At 30.0% G+C, this 18,441-nt stretch overlaps 2 protein-coding genes and 1 long non-coding RNA gene across 4 annotated transcripts; 1 reads left to right on the forward strand and 2 right to left on the reverse strand.

The window, feature by feature from the left end:
• Positions 1–1,073: 1,073 nt before the first annotated feature.
• LOC8277811 (phosphatidylglycerophosphate phosphatase 1, chloroplastic/mitochondrial) lies at positions 1,074–5,826 on the forward strand. Of its 2 annotated transcripts, none has more exons than XM_015719967.3 (5): positions 1,074–1,814; positions 1,934–2,011; positions 2,197–2,318; positions 2,403–2,510; positions 5,537–5,826. In XM_015719967.3, the coding sequence occupies exons 1-5, from the start codon at positions 1,121–1,123 to the stop codon at positions 5,651–5,653; spliced, it is 1,119 nt and encodes a 372-aa protein (XP_015575453.1). In that variant the 5' UTR covers positions 1,074–1,120; the 3' UTR covers positions 5,654–5,826. The 2 variants fall into 2 exon arrangements, with proteins under 2 accessions (XP_015575453.1, XP_015575456.1); XM_015719970.3 differs by having other exon boundaries at positions 1,077–1,814; positions 2,245–2,318.
• A 3,315-nt stretch (positions 5,827–9,141) lies between these two features.
• On the reverse strand, positions 9,142–11,072 carry LOC125370067. The gene is made up of 2 exons (XR_007215747.1): positions 10,560–11,072; positions 9,142–9,857 (listed from the first exon to the last, which is right to left on the reverse strand). It is a non-coding gene; the product is annotated as an uncharacterized LOC125370067 (long non-coding RNA).
• A 2,377-nt stretch (positions 11,073–13,449) lies between these two features.
• LOC8277809 (taxadiene 5-alpha hydroxylase) lies at positions 13,450–16,637 on the reverse strand. Its single transcript, XM_048374661.1, has 3 exons — positions 15,029–16,637; positions 14,219–14,406; positions 13,450–13,870 (listed from the first exon to the last, which is right to left on the reverse strand). Exons 1-3 carry the CDS (start codon positions 15,987–15,989, stop codon positions 13,571–13,573), a joined length of 1,449 nt encoding a protein of 482 aa, XP_048230618.1. The 5' UTR covers positions 15,990–16,637; the 3' UTR covers positions 13,450–13,570.
• Positions 16,638–18,441: the final 1,804 nt, after the last annotated feature.

Below are 18,441 nucleotides of genomic sequence, written 5' to 3' on the forward strand. Positions count from 1 at the left end.
ATTTAAAATTTAAACCTAATTTCAACACAAATATTCAAATTTTAAACCCAATATATTATTAATAACAATAAAATTATAAATAAAAATAATAGGTAGTTAAGTGGTATATAACACTTAATTATAAGTGAAGGTCACGTGTTTGAGTCTCAGGTATGACATTTTTATTTCTAACGCGGGTACCCAGCTCCTTGAACAGGTCTACATAAGACTAATAAAGCACTAAAGTTAAAAATAGAAAAATAATTTTTTTTATACTTAAATAATAATATTTCAATAGTATAATAAATTAACAACTCTAATATTCACTCAACTCTTTTTTCTATCATTAAAATTCATACTATATCGATAAATTTAACGAAAGATTTTATTAAAAATTAAAATTAAAATTAAAATTAAAATATAATACTGAAATAAAAGCTATGTGCTAGATTTACATTTATCAATTATTATTTTACCTTTTTTTATTCAATTATTTTTAACTTAATCAATTGAAATTTTTTTGTTATGGCCTTTACAGTTCTGGGTGTGGCCTTAATGCCACCGTTGATTGACAATGTAATATCTTTTGGCCTAATGAGTAATCAAATATTAAATTTATATTTTTTAATAATCTTATTTAAGTTATTTTTAGAAATTAAAAATAAATACTTATATTTATTATTTATTTTTAAAATCACTTTCTGGTATAAATTTTAAAATTTTATAATAAAAAAAATAATATAACAAGTTAATTATACTGGCAAGAAAATTTTAATCAGTTAGTAAAATACTAAACTCAATAAATATATCACATAATCTGAATGCATCAATTTGATTAGCAAATTTTTTTGCTAATTTTTAATTTTTCAATAAGCATAATTAATTTATAATGTAATCTTTTTTCCTATGAAATTTTGAAAATTAATATCAAAAGTGTTTTAGAAATAAATTTAAATATAGATAGTATATTTTTTGAAATTTTGAAATGTTTAAATAAATTTTTTGAAAAGATATAAAGTTTATAATTTGATCCGAAACTAGACCTATATTTTCTTATATACTTTTTCTTTTTCAAATTCAAAATAGTGTGTATCCCTGCAAAATAATATTAAAATACCGAAAAAGCCAAATAGATTGTGAAATGGAAATGTTGTGTGCTTATGTTGCTCCCTTACCCAACTGCAACTGTCCCATTCCAATTGCTCATATCCTTCCTCATCGTTTCCATCGCAGAAGAATAAAACCCACTTCCATTTCCATTTCCATTTCGAGATACCAAACCCACTCCAAAAATCTTTGTTCCATCACTCTCCATCCTACTAGCAAGTGCAATAATAATAAAGACCAAGAAAACTACAATACAAGCTACTCACACCCAGCGCAAAATCGTTTGTTATTTGACCAATTTCAATCTTCTATTGACAGTGTCCCCATCAGTAATAAAAACCCAGAAACTCAAAACCAAGAACAAGAACAGAGAAACGAAGAAAAACGAGAAAATCCAACCAAGAAACGCAAAGGACTTCTCACAAACATGTGGTGGGTAGATTTAAAAGCAGCATTAGGCCAAAGAATCAACGTTGAAGGAATTATTGCATCGGTGTCTGTTTTTGTCAAAGAGCAGCATTTGACTCTTCCTCACGTATCAGTGCGTGATATAAGGTACATTGATTGGGCAGAGCTGCATCAAAGAGGTTTTAAAGGTGTGGTCTTTGATAAGGATAATACAATAACAGTGCCTTACACTTTAACATTGTGTGGTTACCTTCAGTCGTCGATAGAGCAATGTAAATCTGTTTTTGGCAATGATCTAGCCGTGTTTAGTAACTCTGCTGGTAATTTTATCGTGACCCATTTGTAATATCATTTTGTTATAATAGAGGTGATGTAGCTTATTGATTATTATTTTTTATTATTATTTTTTTTTTGTTTTTTTATTGGTTCAATGAACTAGGCCTATATGAGTATGACCATGATGGTTCAAAAGCCAGGGCACTTGAGAAGGCAATTGGGATCAAAGTCATAAGGCATAGTAAGTCTTCTGTTGCCGATCTAAGTTCCAATGCTAAGCAAATCTATTCATTTCTACAGTAGTTCACTAGTTTAATGAGTAATGCAATCCTTAAGCTGGTTGAAATATGGCTAACTAGTTTATATATCAGCTACTTGGTAAATACACCAAAACTAATGCTGTATGGATTTCTGGTGCCACCAAAGTGTCTAGGTCAAGTACTATTGATGCAGTATCTTCTATTTACTATACAGGGGTAAAGAAACCAGCTGGAACTGCTGAAGAAATTGAAAAGCACTTCGGCTGTAAATCTTCGCAACTTGTCATGGTGTGTTAGCATGTGATGAACTTTTAAAATTGTTGGCTCAGTTTTTGAGTTTGTAGAAGGATATATTAAATTTGTTTTTGGCAGGTTGGTGATCGACCCTTTACTGATGTTGTTTATGGGAACCGAAATGGGTTTTTCACTATATTAACAGAGCCATTGAGTCTCACCGAGGAGCCATTCATTGTTAGGCAGGTTGGTCTTGCATAAATATGGTTTTTGTGATATCCTTGACTAAAAAGAATATGAGGTTTATATACTGAGAAAATAGAATCTTCTTGCTTTATGACTGCTATACTACCTAATACATGAGGTTTTAACTCATAAAGAGAAGTTTAGCAAGAGCACATATTACATGAAATGATCCATTCCTGGGGTTATGCTCACATTTTTTCTCATTATTATAAATTCAGTATCAATCTATATGTGATTCGTTAATGAACTCAAGTAACTATTAGATTTAATTCTCTCATCTTGTTGCTGGCCTTAAACCTTTTTATGTCCTAGTCACATTGATTTTGTTTGCGTGATTTCTTGATTTTTTTGAAGTTTTCAGTTCTTTGAACATATATCATGGCTTCGCACTGGAATAGTCAAAACTGAAATGTGCTGGATCCACCATTTTATATGAGGCGCTAGGTTTCAAAATGCTGCTTGCCTGGTCAAACACAATAGGAATATAAATAATAAGTAAAGCAAATGTTTTACAATATTTTGTACAGGGATAAAACAAAAGAGGCCAGCTTAGAAGCACTTCCAGTTTCTTATTTTTACAGCAAAAGACTGCATAAGAGGAAACACATGTTCTCTTTTTCTTTATTCTAAGAGTGAAAACTTGAAATGCTTTTTTTTTTGTCAAATGCTTGGGAACTCAGGGCTAGATATGAAAATCTATAGCAAGGGACTGTTAAGTCTGCTATGTCACTTTGGATAACTGCATCTTGCCTTAGCCAAGATGCTGGTCTAGATGTTATACTTGCACCTTTAGGCTTTAGTGGAATGGTCACCTAACCTAACCAATGGGAAAAGAGAAGTAGGAAAAGAAAGCAGCAAGCATCTGATACAAAGAGTATGAGTTGGTTGCTTTAAGAGAGTAGCAATTGGTTTGTAAAAATCTGGTGGGTTGTACTGGTCATTAGATAAGAAAAGGCAGGGGTAGCCATGGTGTTTGCTTAGCAACCAGCATCCTAGTACTGTCTGGTGGTGAGATACAGAGAACATGAACATTTGAATAAAGGGAAACTAGAAATAGAGATTTTTTAGGTGTGTGATTAAGACTCTTAGACAAGATTAGAAGGCCTGTTGAGTAGCCACCAGCAGTGGCAAAAAGTTCAATGCAGTGACAGTATGTGGTGGAGGAGTGGTGGACATGGAAGAGGATGAGATGTCATGAGAAGTTAAAGAGTTAGAATTGCTGGATTGGTTGCCAATGTCACTGTTCAGAGCAGTTGGCTAGGTTGAGGAGTGATAGTAAGACTAGGCAGTAGAGTTAAAAGAGGGAGACACTATTTTCTTAATATGCTAGTTTTTTCTTTTTGTAATTGATAAGCCACACTTTCAGCTATTCTTCAAGTCCTGGCAAAAGGGATAAGGTTTTGCTATTCCAATTATAGATCACATAACAGAGACTTTGAATTTGAGAATTGGCTCAATTTACGCATCAAATACTACCTTAGTGGAGCTTTTGCATCATTAATCTGTTGAATGTCACTTTTTCATTTTCTATGCCTTCTGTTCTCAAAAACCCTCATAATTTTTTATTTGTAGCCACTGCTCCATGTTTTTATCTTTTATTTATGCCTTCGGCCTTTCTGTTTCCCACTCTCATGTATGCTTACTGTTGCCTATTATTACTTGTTTTCAGTATGTAATTTTATGCTTGATATATAATGTTCTGTACAAACTCTTAGGATGTCATGGAAAATACAGAGTAGTTGAATATTCAGAGTAAAAAGTGGCCTTTAAATTACTGGCCAATCCATAATTCCCAAAATTGACCAAATCATTACAACTTTTATTTTATCATTTAATTCAGCCCAATACTTTGACAGGGTGGACAAAATACATTATCTGGTAATTTTAATATTTTTTTGTGACAACAGTTTAGGATTTTAAGAGAAAGAAACATTAGATAAATAGACAGATTGAGAAAATTTTATTCCTGCGAGTAAACTTTTTAGAGCTTTAAACATTAAATAACCTATCTAAGCAATCAATCGAACCTGAAATTCCACTTATAAACCAAATTTTATTAACTAACAATAAGTCTCTCCAAATTTGTTGTCACCCTTCCCACACACTTAGAATAGAAAATATCATCCTCTTATCTAAACTTCCATTCCTGTTTTCAAACACAGCTGACCAAAACTCCTCTCCTTAAAAGACAAAAAAAAAAAAAAAAAAAAAACCTCTAGTGGCTATGGGTATCCTGACTCTTGGTAAAATTCTATATGAGGTGACTCGATGGTGATTTTGCACTATGTTTTTTTGGATGAAATTGCGAATTAAATTAAGTGGTTTTGCACCATATCTTTTTCCTTCAAAGTAAGCAGGAAAAATGGTCTAGGCATCCTCATCCCCTTCATCCTTCTTTTTTTTAGGCTGATTCAACATCCATGATTGTGACTAATTGACTTCAAAACCCTCAGTCTTTTTGGGACTTCACTTGTTGTAAAAGATAGTTGGGGCATGAGTGAGAATTCTCAACTTGTTTCTTGTTTTCTTTTGGAGAAATCTCTCTCTCCCTCTCTCTCTCTTCCTCCTAAAATTCAAAATTTTGTTGAAGAAATCTCATATTTATGAAAGAAATGACATTGCGTTCACCTTGTTAGATTTTAGACCAGCTAAATTGACCCTCAAACAACGTATATGTACTAGTATGAACTAAATTGGACATTGGCCTATAGTTCAGAGGCTAATGACCGTAATGCTGAACTGACGGTTTTAACACACAAAGATGGTTCATTTATGCCCTGAGGGAAGAACTCTGTTCAATTATGTCCATCTGTTGCATATAGTAGTTACAAACTTGATGAAACCATAGTGGAGTTGTCTATAAGTAGCTTCTCATGCCATTGATACTTTTGCTTTTATGTTATTTGGTAAATTGGCGAAACCAAAAGTGTTTGTTTTTTTTTTATCTTCTAATAAAAAAGAAAGGGAGGGTTGTCATTGCTTTATTTCAATATAGGATGTGTATGTGATGAAAGAAATGTTCACAGGTGAGGAAACTGGAAATGTCACTTACCAACTATTGGTTTCGGAAAGGACTGAAGCCAGTTAGTCACAGCCTACTGCCTGATGGAATGCAATGTGTGAAAGATCCACCACCACTGTAAAGTACATATTTGCAAATTTATGCATGTAGCTAAAAATCATTTTTTTAGGTGTTCCATTTCGTTTGTAGGAATCATGTCTTATTTGTTTGTTTGATTCAGTATATGTTACAATTTTTAAAGATTAACCACATAATCTGAATCAGGAATTCGAGAACAGGATACAATTAGACTAATGGATTCATGTCCTCGCACAAAATTTCATCTGACATTCATCATAATTATAGCTGACCTTGCCTTCTATAGGGCACAATCCTCACTCCTCTGTGGAGCGACTCATATATAGATAATTAATGCAGTTAATATTCAGAATAGGTTGTTGCATTGTAGAAGTTAATCGCTTGATGGAGTTCCAGAAAATGTCATTGCACCTGAAGATGTACTTGCAGAGTAGAATAAGCAATCATGTATATCAATTTTTTTAAATTGGACATTATAACTTTGCGGTTTTAATTATAAAACTACCAGCAGTTTTTGAATTCTGAGACCACCTTCTATTTCATAATTTCAGGTTTAGTTATAAAAGAACAGAACCAAAAGTTGTGTCTAACCTTTTCAATGTCTGAAAACCATAATATGTATCTGTTTAATGCCCTTGGTCAGAGTTTATATTTTTGAAGAAATAAGATTTGATTGTTTTTAGTTGGGTTCAGACTGATATGGTTTTGTTTCTTATTTTGGTATCTCTCTTAATAGCAACTCCTGTTGCCCTTTCCATTCATAATTGCTGCAGATCTAGAAACTGAAGTAATTCTTATCTCAGTGAAGTGCATTAACTTTTTTATAGAAACTATAGCAGCAAGGGGCTATTTGGTTTTGGAATTGGGATGAATGATTCAGACTATTAGTGTTTGGTTCACTAAAAAATACTTTAGAATAGGAATGAGATTTTGTCTTCAATGGAACGCATGGAATGAATTTTTCACTCTTATGAGAATCAATTAATCATTTCTCATGTCGAGACACACATATATTAGGATTATTATAAAGAGGTAATCAAAATAAAATTTAATATTTTTGCACTTTTTCAATCTAATCATATCTTTTTAATACTAGTTTTCTTATTTTGCAATTTGATACACCAATTAAAGATTCTGGTGAAATAGGGTTGATCGTGGCAATCAAATTAATTTAATAAGCCATGCAGACACTGATAAGACGCCGTTTCGCTTGTGACACTCTCATAACCTCTCAACTTCTTCGTCTTTCCTTGTACATCACATCACTTCCAACACCAAGAATGGCAAATACCGTCAATTTACTTTTATGGCTTAAAGCCATTTGCTCCATTTTTGAGAAACACTAGCTGGATTTCTTTAATCATTTGTTGTACTTTGTCAGGATAATTTGCCTTTCAAATTATGAGGTGCAAGTGTTTTTACAATTCTGGTTTTCGGCAAAGATGGAATAGGAAATTCTTCCCCTATCAATTCTCTTGTTGAGGAGAGAATGATTAACATCAATTTTATTTTTCTTCTAAATAAAAACACCTTCAGTTTCTAATTAGCGTTTTATAGATTTAATTGTTTATCATTTTTCATTTTTATAAAAATTTGGTTGAAATTCATTAAAAAATCTATTTCATTTAAAAAAAAATACATGAAAGAAAAAGTAAATAGAAACAATAAAGTTGAAGGATATATTTTGATACTATGAAATGTATTCACAAATTAATATGAAATTCATTTAGAAATTCTTTCTATTTTATTAGAATTTAGTTTACTTATAATTAATTTCATATAAATTTGAATATATAAAATTCTAAATTAACTTTTACTTTATTGAAAGTAAATGCACAAAAAATATTAGCCTTTATTTTAATTTTTAATTTATCAACTAAATCTTTTTATGCATAGTAATTCTTCACACTTTCCTCGTTGTTCTAAGAGTTTTGAAGTGTTGGAGAATAAATTTGATGTGGTGCTTTGTGACTTTCCACGTGCTTATTAAATTACTCTGATTGCCATTTGAGAGCTATATTTCATAGAATTTTTTAACTCGTGTATTGAATTAGAAAACTAGTCATTCGTTCACACGATCAATGTTATTATTTTAGTTATAAAACTAATTTATAGATGAAATTAAATAAAATTTTCAGTATTTAATATTTATTTATAATATTAAAAAAATTAAATATTTTATATTTAATATTTTAAAATTTATTATTATAATAATATAAAGTTTAATTTAAAAATGTTTATGAATTGATTAGTATTATATAATTAATAATATTAATTAATTGATATTACTATTATTTAGGATTAGAAATTATTATATAATTAAATTAGAGTTTTAGTAAAAATAATATTTGAAATAAAATTTTAGAATTAGAATCATTATTTAATTATAAAATTAATTTATTAATTAATATTATTAATAAATATAATTAATATGCTATTTTCTAGGATAAAATTAGAATCTTATAATATTAAAATATAATTAATATGTCATTTCTTAGGATTAGAATCAGTATTTAATAAGAATATAATTTATTAATTAATAAATTAATAAAAATTATATATAAACATGAATTTCATGTGTCAAAAATAAATACACGTATCAAAATAAAAAATTTATATATTAAAATAAAAAGTATAAATATAAAAAGAATTTATATTTTTTAAAATTAATATATATATATATATATATATATTTGTTTTAAATGAAATAACTCAATTTCTTTCCCTTTTATTAGCAAATCGATCTCATTAGAATGCTGAGATTCCTGTTGTGCAGTTTTTCTATAAAAAGGAAAAACATCTTTTCTTATAAGGCTTTACAATATACATCTTAATAGTTCACAAAATAGGAAGGTATCAGATTTATAAATGATGTTTCCAAAATTATATTCTGATAAATATTGAAAACAATGAAAAAGTTGGTTTTGATATTGTAGTCTCTGTTTTCAACATAAGGCTTCGGTATATATTTTACATCTATTTTGGAACTATTCGCTGCTAATAGTTTTTTTGTTCTTTTCTAAAAATTCTCTAGGGACAAGATTTTCTTTGATACAATTGAAATTCACTCCTATATTAAACAAAGCAATTGTGTTTATTTTAAAATCTTTTGAAAAAAAAGAAAGAATGATTTTAATTAAATATTTTCTAAAAGTTATTTGTTTTAGCATGCAAATAGAGTCTTTCAGAATGACTTCAACATTGTAATATCTTGAATTTTACCTTATTTTATTTTATTCAAATGTTACTTTGTTGGATTATTTCAGTAATTTAATGCTTTTAGACTACTAAATATTTTGATGCATGCTTAGACGTGCTAAAATATTATTATTTATCTTTACTACTTATATTTGAATTTTATTATTTTATTCAAATGTTCTTCCAATTATTTTATTTTATTTTATTTATTATATTGTGAATTTGTTTTTGTTCTAATTTGAATTTTATCTTGATGTAAATTAACTTAATTTATAGATATATTATTTTAAATGTGATTATTAAGTTAAGGTAAATTTTGGTGGCCTGAGTAGTGGAAATTAATGAATTATTATTCAATTAGATACAAAAAAGAATTTACTATTTAAACCCCACAATTAACAAAATTTCTTATGTATTTATATAAATGAGGGGTACTGTAGCTTTTTCTTTTTATCTTAGGAGCCCAATGGTAAGTTTGACTGTTGCAAAATATGCAATGAGGCACCTGAGCAATATCTCTCACCGACAGCTTCCCTCACTGCCACTGCTGCCACCATTCTCCTATTTTCTTCTCGTTCTAATTGTTGTTCGACGTCAAACGCCTACTATAGAGCCTCCTCAACATTACGAGCTCATCCTCACCATCTGTTCCGCCTGAAATTGCTAGAGATTGACGAAGCAAGGAGGGAAGAAGCTCGCCTCTTGCTATCGTCGCTAGAACACCCCATGACGGCGTTTTCTGGTCAAACCAAGACCGGAATCAATTTTCTCACCCTCAAAAACCTGTGCCTAGAGATTTGCAGCTCCCAATGACGCGTTTCGGCCAGCGATTGGAGGTGGACTTGCCTTGCCGGAGATATTCGGTTTTTTGATAATTTGATGCCTTCCGGTGGTTGTTAGGCGGAAGTAACCACATATTTGGACTCCTCCTGTTTCAATCTACAATTTGGTGCCTCCAGATTGAATTTTCGTCCCCTCCGAAATTTTTAGGCGATCGTGTCCTGTGATCTCGGGATGCGTGCTGACAGGCGAAATTCTAATTTGTATTTCTGGGCGTCCGTGTGACCGTAAAAATAAATAAATAATAAATAATAAAATAATAAGCTCGAGTTCGAAGACTTAGTTAGAGATTTAGGAAATTATTATTGAATTGTAGAAGTTTGCAACTAGTTAAAAAAATTAATTAATTAGACTGATAATTGGTGTTATAATTGAGATTAGTGGTTTTAGAATTTAATAGAGATTGAAGACTTATAGTTGTTGGTCCTATTCTGAATTTGGGCGAAAAATTTACTAACGAGTGCGATGGGATTTTAGTAGGAGATAATCTAAATGGGCGTTTACTTTTCATATAACGGGTTCAAAATCTGGTAGAAACACTTTAAATATTCTATAATTATTTAATGTAAGTCGAGCCACCCAACCTGCAATATTTTTCGAGTCTGCAATATAACCCATATTACAATACAAAATCTACAATACAAAATCAAGAGTCTGACAAAATAATAATATTATTTACGATACAATCACACAATTATTTTTTCATATTTAATTTAATTAATCACGGTCTCAATTTACATAATAAAATAATAATTTATGCTATAATTAATCTGTAGTATTTCTAGGATCGGATTACTAATTAATTAAATAATTTAATTAATTAATAATAACTAGCAATTGATACATCCAACATTTTCTAATAATTTTAAAATAATTTTTAAACTCTAAATAAAATTATTAAGAGTCGAAACCTGAAAATTTGCATTCAGAAAACACCAAGATCCGAAAGCGTTGTACCACCAATGGTGTCGCATTTCGAATCCCGAGACGCCTAAGCGAAACTTGAGTCGTGGGGAGTTCAAAAACACCAAAATCACCGCTTAACCCTTGTCAGAAACTGCTAGATTGCGGTGAGAAGGGAGCTACTCCGGTGAGATTCTCCCAAGGCTGCCGGTGGAGGAAAAACGGCAAGGGGAAGCTGGCTTGGGCTTGTCGACAGTGGGGAGCTCGATTCCGATGTTGAACAGGCGAAAGGACGGCAGCAAAAGGTTGAACCAACAATGGCAGCATAGGAGGCGACTTCTTCTTCTTGCTGTGGCGAGGAAACAGCGAGAGGGAAGGGGAAAAGGACGGCACCGCCAAGAAATGGGAAGGAAGAGAAAAGTTTGGTGGCTAGCGACGGGGTTGTGGTTAGAAATAGAAGGGAGTGGGGGCAGAAGGAGTTGGCGTCGGGGAGAAAGGAGGAGAAGGAATTTTTTTTGTAATGTTATATTATTTTTTTAAAGAAAAAAGTGAAAAAATACAAATAGGTCCCCTCCAAATAAGTTGCTACAATGACACCCATGACCAGATTATTTTTATTTTATTGTTTATTTATTCATATATATAAAATAAATAAATGATCATTATTTAATGTAATCTTAATTTCAAGTTAAATAGAAAATAAGTTTTTTAAATAAAGGTAATGTGAATGTAAATAAAATTGACTACTTTTTTAAAATCACAAATTTAAATTCAAAAATTTTATCAAATTACTCCTAATATAAATTGAAGCAATTAAAATTTAAAATCACATGTATTACAGTACATGTCCTGGTTTTTGATTGGTTTAAGATATATACATTAAAAGATAATATCTTATACCACTTTAAAATCTTAAATCCTCTTACAAAATCTAAAACTACAGATTCGGAAACAAATGATGGAAAAATAGAATTTGTTCACCTTCCTATGAGACAGGTAAAGATACCACATTTAAACCAAAGTGTAGAAGCCTCATCATATAAAATCGTAAATCAAGACACAAATGTAAACTTTAAAAATATTATTTTACAAAATAACTTTACAAATGCCCATCTGCATACTATTAAAGAACAACTTAATAAGATAGAATAATCTGTACAAAACATGACCCCTCTTGTAGTTAAACAAGCAGAAAAGAAACTTAAAAGCCCCATTTTCAAACTATAGAAAGTCTTACGACAAAGTCAAAAGGACATCCAATCTGGGAAATCTGACTTCATTAAAGCCATCAAAGATTAATTGGAAAGAATAGTCACATTCTACATGCCTAGTTGTCCTTGATACCTCCCAACAAACCAATTAAAGTGTGATCAATCTCTTGGATGAAATAGATTTTACTTCCCATGATTCTAGAGAAAAAGCCTTCAAAATGGATAGACCCTATATAAACAAAATAACTTGACAAAACAACACAACCATATATAGGATTAGAAAATAAATCTCTCATCATGTATCAAACTAGATTCAACGGGATAACCCTATATGAATAGAACCTAGATGGAATGACAAAATATCAAATCCTAGGGCTCCGTCAATAAATGACTATAGCATCAAATGCCTATAGAATCCAAAACAATGCTAGCAACGAATTTATTGCTAAATTTCTAGTTTCTGGATTTTCAGGACAGCTCAAGAGTTGGTGGAATCACTACTTGATCCCTCCAGAATACTTAGATATCTTAATTGCAGTCCAAATAAATGAAATAAGAGAACCAATCCTAGATGAACTTGGACAAGTAATCCATGATGCTGTAAACATCCTAATTCATACTATTTCTTTCCATTTTATTGGAGATCCTTCACATCTTAAAGATAAAAATGTAAAATTATTATCCAATTTAAGATGTAAAAAATTAAGTGATTTTCGATGGTATAAAACTACTTTCCTCACTAGAATCATGCTGAGGGAGGATTCAAACCAATCCATTTTGAAAAGAAAAATTCTTAGCAGGACTCCCTACCCTTTTAGGAGAAAAAGTTAGGAATAAGATAAAAAAAACCTTTGAAACCTAGAGAATCGATTATGATAACCTGATGTATGGAGAACTTGTAAGCTTCACCCAAAAGAAGGGTCTCAAAATATGTCATGATCTAAAACTTCATTTAAAAAAGAAAATGAAGAAAACTAAAAAATAATTTGGGTGTTTTTGCCAACAGTTCGACATAAATGTTAAAACACCTAATAACAATTGTTTTAAAAATTGTGAAAAAAATAAAAGAAATCCTCCAAGAGGTACAAAAAATCAAAATACTACCATGATAGGAAATAAACGATTAACGAATATTATTACAATAAAACATTTCAAAAAAAAAAAGAAGAACATAACGAGTAAAAACTTTGGAAAATACACACACACTATATATATATATATAGTAAACAAATGTGATTAAATATTAAATAGCAAGCCGTCGTGTAGTCTTTTTCAATTAGCCATATTATAAATAATGAGGCTACAATGAGCCAAGCCGCTGGTGAAATTTCTCAAGTCTTGTGGATGAGTGAATGTATCTAATTGTTTTCTTAATAGAAGTTTTTATGTTACTTTATCTATAATCTTATTATTTCTCTAAGGAACTGTGTTATTATTAGTTCATAGATTTTTCATAAGGAAAAATATATTATTAAATTCTTGAATTTTCTAGTTTTATATTATTAAATTCTTTATTTTATTTTTAAATTTTTATACTTTTATTTTTATTTTTATTAAGAAAAAATCAAAACACACTCTACCTTTTTATACTTATATTAAAAAAAAAAGAAAAAAAAGAAGAGCGCAAAGATGAAGATAGCATTAGATTAACATACATTATCACTAGAAGAAACAATATACATGAGACTTAGATCAAAATAATGAATCATTTTATTTTTTAGAAAAATTAAAAACATTATTTCTTTTCTTGAGGTTCCACCTAAATTGTTAGACTTTATGTAGTTTGAATCTCAGCATTCTACCATTGGTTATGCTCTAGGGTTGGCAGAGATTTTGATGGGCATTCCATGGGAAGGGAAAGGGAGAGGATCCATGGTGATTTGCTCATCAGGGTAGATCAAAGACCAATCATAACGTGTGACAACATAGTGAACAAAAATGAGGATATTAAGCTTGGCTAATTGGTATCCTGCACATAATCTTGGTCCTCCTCCAAAGGGAAGATACACATATGGTGGAATTGCCTCCTCGAACCTACTTGGTTTGAAAATTAGTGGATCTTGAAAATGCTTTTCATTATAGTGTGTTCCATGTGTTGTCCACAGCACCTGCACCATATCACAAACCAAGTGTTATATATAACCAATCATTTTATGGTTTGTGATTAAATTCCACTTTTACGATATTTGTTATAATTCTTAATATAATAATATAATAATATAATAATATATATATATATATATATATATATATATATATATATATATATATATATATGTAAAAACAAGCCCATTATTTCTAGAATAGACTAGAATTTTTCATGCAAATAACCTAGTTATTATTGAAATAAATTCAAGTTTTGCAAGTGGTTGATGATGCTAAATAGGGATACAGAAAAAATAGTAATAAAGAGAAAAGAAAGGAAAAGGAAAAGCTTAGAGAATAAAAAAATGCACCTTCCATTCTTTTGGTATAGTGTAACCTTGAAATTCAATGTCGGTAATGGCTTTCCTGAAGGAGCCAAAGATTGGAGGGAAAAGGCGCATGCTTTCACGTGCAACTTGCCACGTATACTTCATCTTCTTCGTATCTTCCAATGTCAGCTTCTCTCCCGCCGTTTTCTGCTTCATTACGTCAACGTGCTCTGCCCACAGTTCAAACTTTGTTCATTTTCACTTAAAGCCCAATGAATAGGGTCCAAGGTGATACAAAGTATAATAAATTATCCAAGGGACACGTATTCGTATATATAGGCCATAACCATGTTCATGCACACCGTGTTAAAAAATTATGTCAAATTCAAATACTTCTGATGAATTGAATAAAAAAACTCAATTATTACCCTGAATAATCATATTCATATAAGAAATATAGTTTTTGTATAATCAATTGGTGCATTAGCCTTTTATATAAATAAAAATGCATGAATAAATTCTGAATTAATAATTTTAAACACACAAACTATTTGACAAGTGAGGTTAGAGTTCAAAAGTCGTGAGTTCTAAAATAATACTAATAATGATTTTAAAATCTTAAAAGTTTGACGTGGCAAAAAGAAAAATTATGTGAATCTTTTAATACACTAGGTTTAGGGTTAAGATGTGAATTTCAGTCGGCATATAACAAGTATTCTTTTAATGATTCTTATGGTATTCAAAGAGTAATAAGAATAGAACAAACAAGCGTCCAGAACCCTTAAACCGATGACTTATTATCTTTGTTTATCAATGGCAATAATATATATATATGTGATAACAAAAGTATACCTTGAAGGAGGAGAGCATAGCAGTCTGGATGCAGAGCTAACATTTTGAAAGTCATGGCGATGGCAAAAGAGGTGGTATCATGAGCTGCAAACACTAACAATACCACATTATCAATGACCTCCTCTTCTCTAATTTCCCCTCTTATCATCCCACCAATTAATTGACAAAGGAGCACTCCGTCATCCACTCTTTGCAACCCTTCTTCCATCTCCTTCCTCTTCTCTCTCACAAGTTCAACCAACATCTTTTCTACTTCTTTTCTTGCTTTCTTTGCTTTTGAAAACCTAGACCCAGGTAATGAAAATGGAGTTGCAAAAACCCCGTCAAGAATCCTCTCAAAAGTGCTCAAAGTTCCAGCATCAACTTTGATCCCTAACAAGCATTCAAATACTATAGTGAATGTCAATGCTTTGGCAGAACGGTAAAGACTAACATTCTTGTCTCCATTCCAATACTTCTCCAAGTGCACCTCAACTGACTGGCACATTTTTGGCACTAAGACTTCAAGTCTTGCATTGCTTAGAGTAGTGGCTATCAGGCCACGAATGCATCTGTGCTGATCTCCTTGCTTCTCCATGATAGAGTTCTTCCCCATGAGCTGAACTGAACTAGTAGGCCATGAGCTTATAACTAACTTGAACTCGTTAGACAAGAAGAACCTGTTAGCTTCAGCTCCATTTACTACGATTGTTGGTGAACCCATCAGCCTTGTTTTGAAAATGTTGCCATACTTTGCAATCCTGGGTTGAACAAACTCTTCAAACAATCTGTTGCTGCGTTGGGCTTGGAAGAACTCCATTGTTTCACCAATCCAAGGTAGTCCAAGTTCACCTGGTGGTAGTCTTCTCTTTATCTTGTTATGAACTAATTTGTGTTTCAAGAACATAGTGGAGATGAGGATAGCTATAGCTAAGCAGAAGATGGCCCATGAACTTGAAGCATTACTGATATCCATGGCCATTTTTTAACTTTCGAAGTTGATACTTTTTTTTTTTCTTTAAAATTTCTTTTAATAAGGAAGTTTATGGTTCAGACTGAAACTGAAGGGCTATTTATAGTTTGCTATCAGCTGGAGGACCGCGGGACGACGATAATATTAATCACAATCGGTTGGGTCAAACGGAAGTTGAGTTTCTGAGAAAGTCAATCAATGGAGCCGTCATAACCGTCCTACCATATTTTATTATTTTTTTCCTTGCCTACCTTATTAGTTCCTGCATATGCTCACCATTCCTTCTTTTTTTTTCTTCTTTTTCTTTTTAAATGTTGAAGAAAAGTGTCATACCATGCTACTGTTTTGAACAAAATACAATATGAATGAGTTGGATAAGAGAAATAAAAATATAAATTTTACTGTAATATTTTTGTTTTGATTGTTGAGATTAAATAAAAAAAAAAAATCAAGAAAGGTCATTTGTGTTCTTTGTTTTATGGTGAATCACTTTTATAAAAAATAGATTTTTTAAAAGACGAATTTGTTAAGAAAAAGAATTAAACATTAAGGAAGAAGATCAATAAGTTCCGAGTCACCATTAATTCTAAACTAATAAAATTTAATTAACTTAAGAAAAGGGCTAAAACTGGATTAATCCTCATTTTCTTACACGAAGCTCCCTAAATAATCCAGCTATATACGTATGAAATTGAGTCCTAAGAGTATTCAGTTTAATTTTAATATGTATTTAACTCCTTCTTCTATTGGCTTGTGGTGAGATCATACCCTTTAATTTATTTATTTTGTACTTTTCATAATAATTCTCATAATAACTGTATTTTTTATGATTTAGCTTAGTACTTTTTTTTAATTGTTCACTGGATTTAAATTTAACTAAATATTTAAATAATATCAAGGAATTTATTTGTGTATAGTTAATATTTTTATACAAATAATAAGGAGATCAAGTTTAAACAAAATTTTATAAATTTACTTTTCTAAATTCATATTTTTATTTAAGCTTTTTAATAGTTGAATTGGTTTGGACCGATTGTTCTAGTACAAAGTCGGTTCAGGTTTGACATGTTATTGAACCTTAATTATTTAAGATTTTGAGTCGGTTTATGAATCAAATTGTTGGCTAAAGACTTTTTGTAGATTTGAACCTTCATGGTTCGAATCAGCCCTTTTGCCAAATCTATTAAAAAATATATTTATTATATTTTTAATATTAACTAATTTATATAAATATTATTATATATTAATTAGAACATTACTTTTCTTTTTAATATAACTAATTGTTTATTTGTGCATTGCAGTCGTTATTACTATATGATTGTAAAATCAGTTTACAAAAAAATTTTAATATAGTAGTTAATATTTAAGATTTAATATTTATTTATTATATTTTAAAAAATAGTAAATTAATTTTTTAATTTTTTTAATATTTTAATATTTTATTAATGTGATAATAAAAAATTGAATATCAATATAATTTTGATATTATTAATTTTAAAATTAAAAATTTATTATATTATTAAAAAACTAATTTATTATTATATATAATATTTAAAATATAATTTAAAATGTTATTTTTAAAATTTAAATTATTAAATTATAAAATTAATTTATTAATTAATATAATATTTATAATTAATATACTATACTTTAAGATAAAGCTAATAGTATTATTTAATATAATATTAAATATAATTTCTAAAATTAAAATCTGTATTTAATTAAGAATATAATTTATAAATGAGTAAATTAATAAAAAAATATAGAATTATATCAAATATGTATACCTATTAAAATGAAGATTTTATATATTAAAAATTAAAATTTTAGAAATTAATATATTAAATAGTAAAATAAAAAATTAAATATAAAAGATTAAATATCAAATAATAAGTTTTAAGTTTTCGATAGATAACTAAAAGAAAAAAAGAAATGAAGAAAAACGCCGCAAAACTTCCAGTGGCAATGAGGTTGCACCTTTTTGTTATTTGCAGTTGAAGAATTAATGACACGTAATCAATGAAAATGCATCTAAAAGGTCACAAAAATCTTATGTTGGATAGGAGCCAGCAATTATTAAATTGTTAATTGAAGAAGGCACAGAATCCCTGAAAATCAGGCAGGTCCAATTATTAATCGAGATTAATTAATTTCTTTGCTGTGAAGTTAAAAAATTCATTGGATGGCAATTGTTTTCCAATTTTCGATGAAACGTGAGCAGAAACCAGATAAGCAGAGGAAGTATTAACCTGGGAAATTAGGTGTGAAAGCTACAATATGATCCACCGCCTCAATCTTGCCCAAGTTTAAATTGCTTTCTGCTCGGGATTACTCAGTTTGACAGCCATGTCTAAGGAGCAAATTCTGGATCTAGCTCTATGTGGCTTTTCTGTCTGCAACTTTAGGTTTTCTTTTTATTTCCTTTTTAATTATTGTTGAGTAGTCACAAATTTTACTGTGC

Source organism: Ricinus communis, chromosome 5 (genome assembly GCF_019578655.1).
Source record: "Ricinus communis isolate WT05 ecotype wild-type chromosome 5, ASM1957865v1, whole genome shotgun sequence".
Lineage (NCBI taxonomy): Eukaryota > Viridiplantae > Streptophyta > Magnoliopsida > Malpighiales > Euphorbiaceae > Ricinus > Ricinus communis.

What these genes read in the sequence shown, in the direction of transcription:
- LOC8277811 (XM_015719967.3), top strand. Translation starts at nt 1,121, where the DNA reads ATGGAAATGTTGTGTGCTTATGTTGCTCCCTTACCCAACTGCAACTGT. An exon ending in CGTGTTTAGTAACTCTGCTG is followed by an intron (nt 1,815 to 1,933) that starts GTAATTTTATCG and finishes TCAATGAACTAG; the next exon opens with GCCTATATGAGTATGACCAT. An exon ending in AATCTTCGCAACTTGTCATG is followed by an intron (nt 2,319 to 2,402) that starts GTGTGTTAGCAT and finishes TGTTTTTGGCAG; the next exon opens with GTTGGTGATCGACCCTTTAC.
- LOC8277809 (XM_048374661.1), bottom strand. Translation starts at nt 15,989, where the DNA reads ATGGCCATGGATATCAGTAATGCTTCAAGTTCATGGGCCATCTTCTGC. An exon ending in CTATGCTCTCCTCCTTCAAG is followed by an intron (nt 14,407 to 15,028) that starts GTATACTTTTGT and finishes AACTGTGGGCAG; the next exon opens with AGCACGTTGACGTAATGAAG. An exon ending in CTATACCAAAAGAATGGAAG is followed by an intron (nt 13,871 to 14,218) that starts GTGCATTTTTTT and finishes GATATGGTGCAG; the next exon opens with GTGCTGTGGACAACACATGG.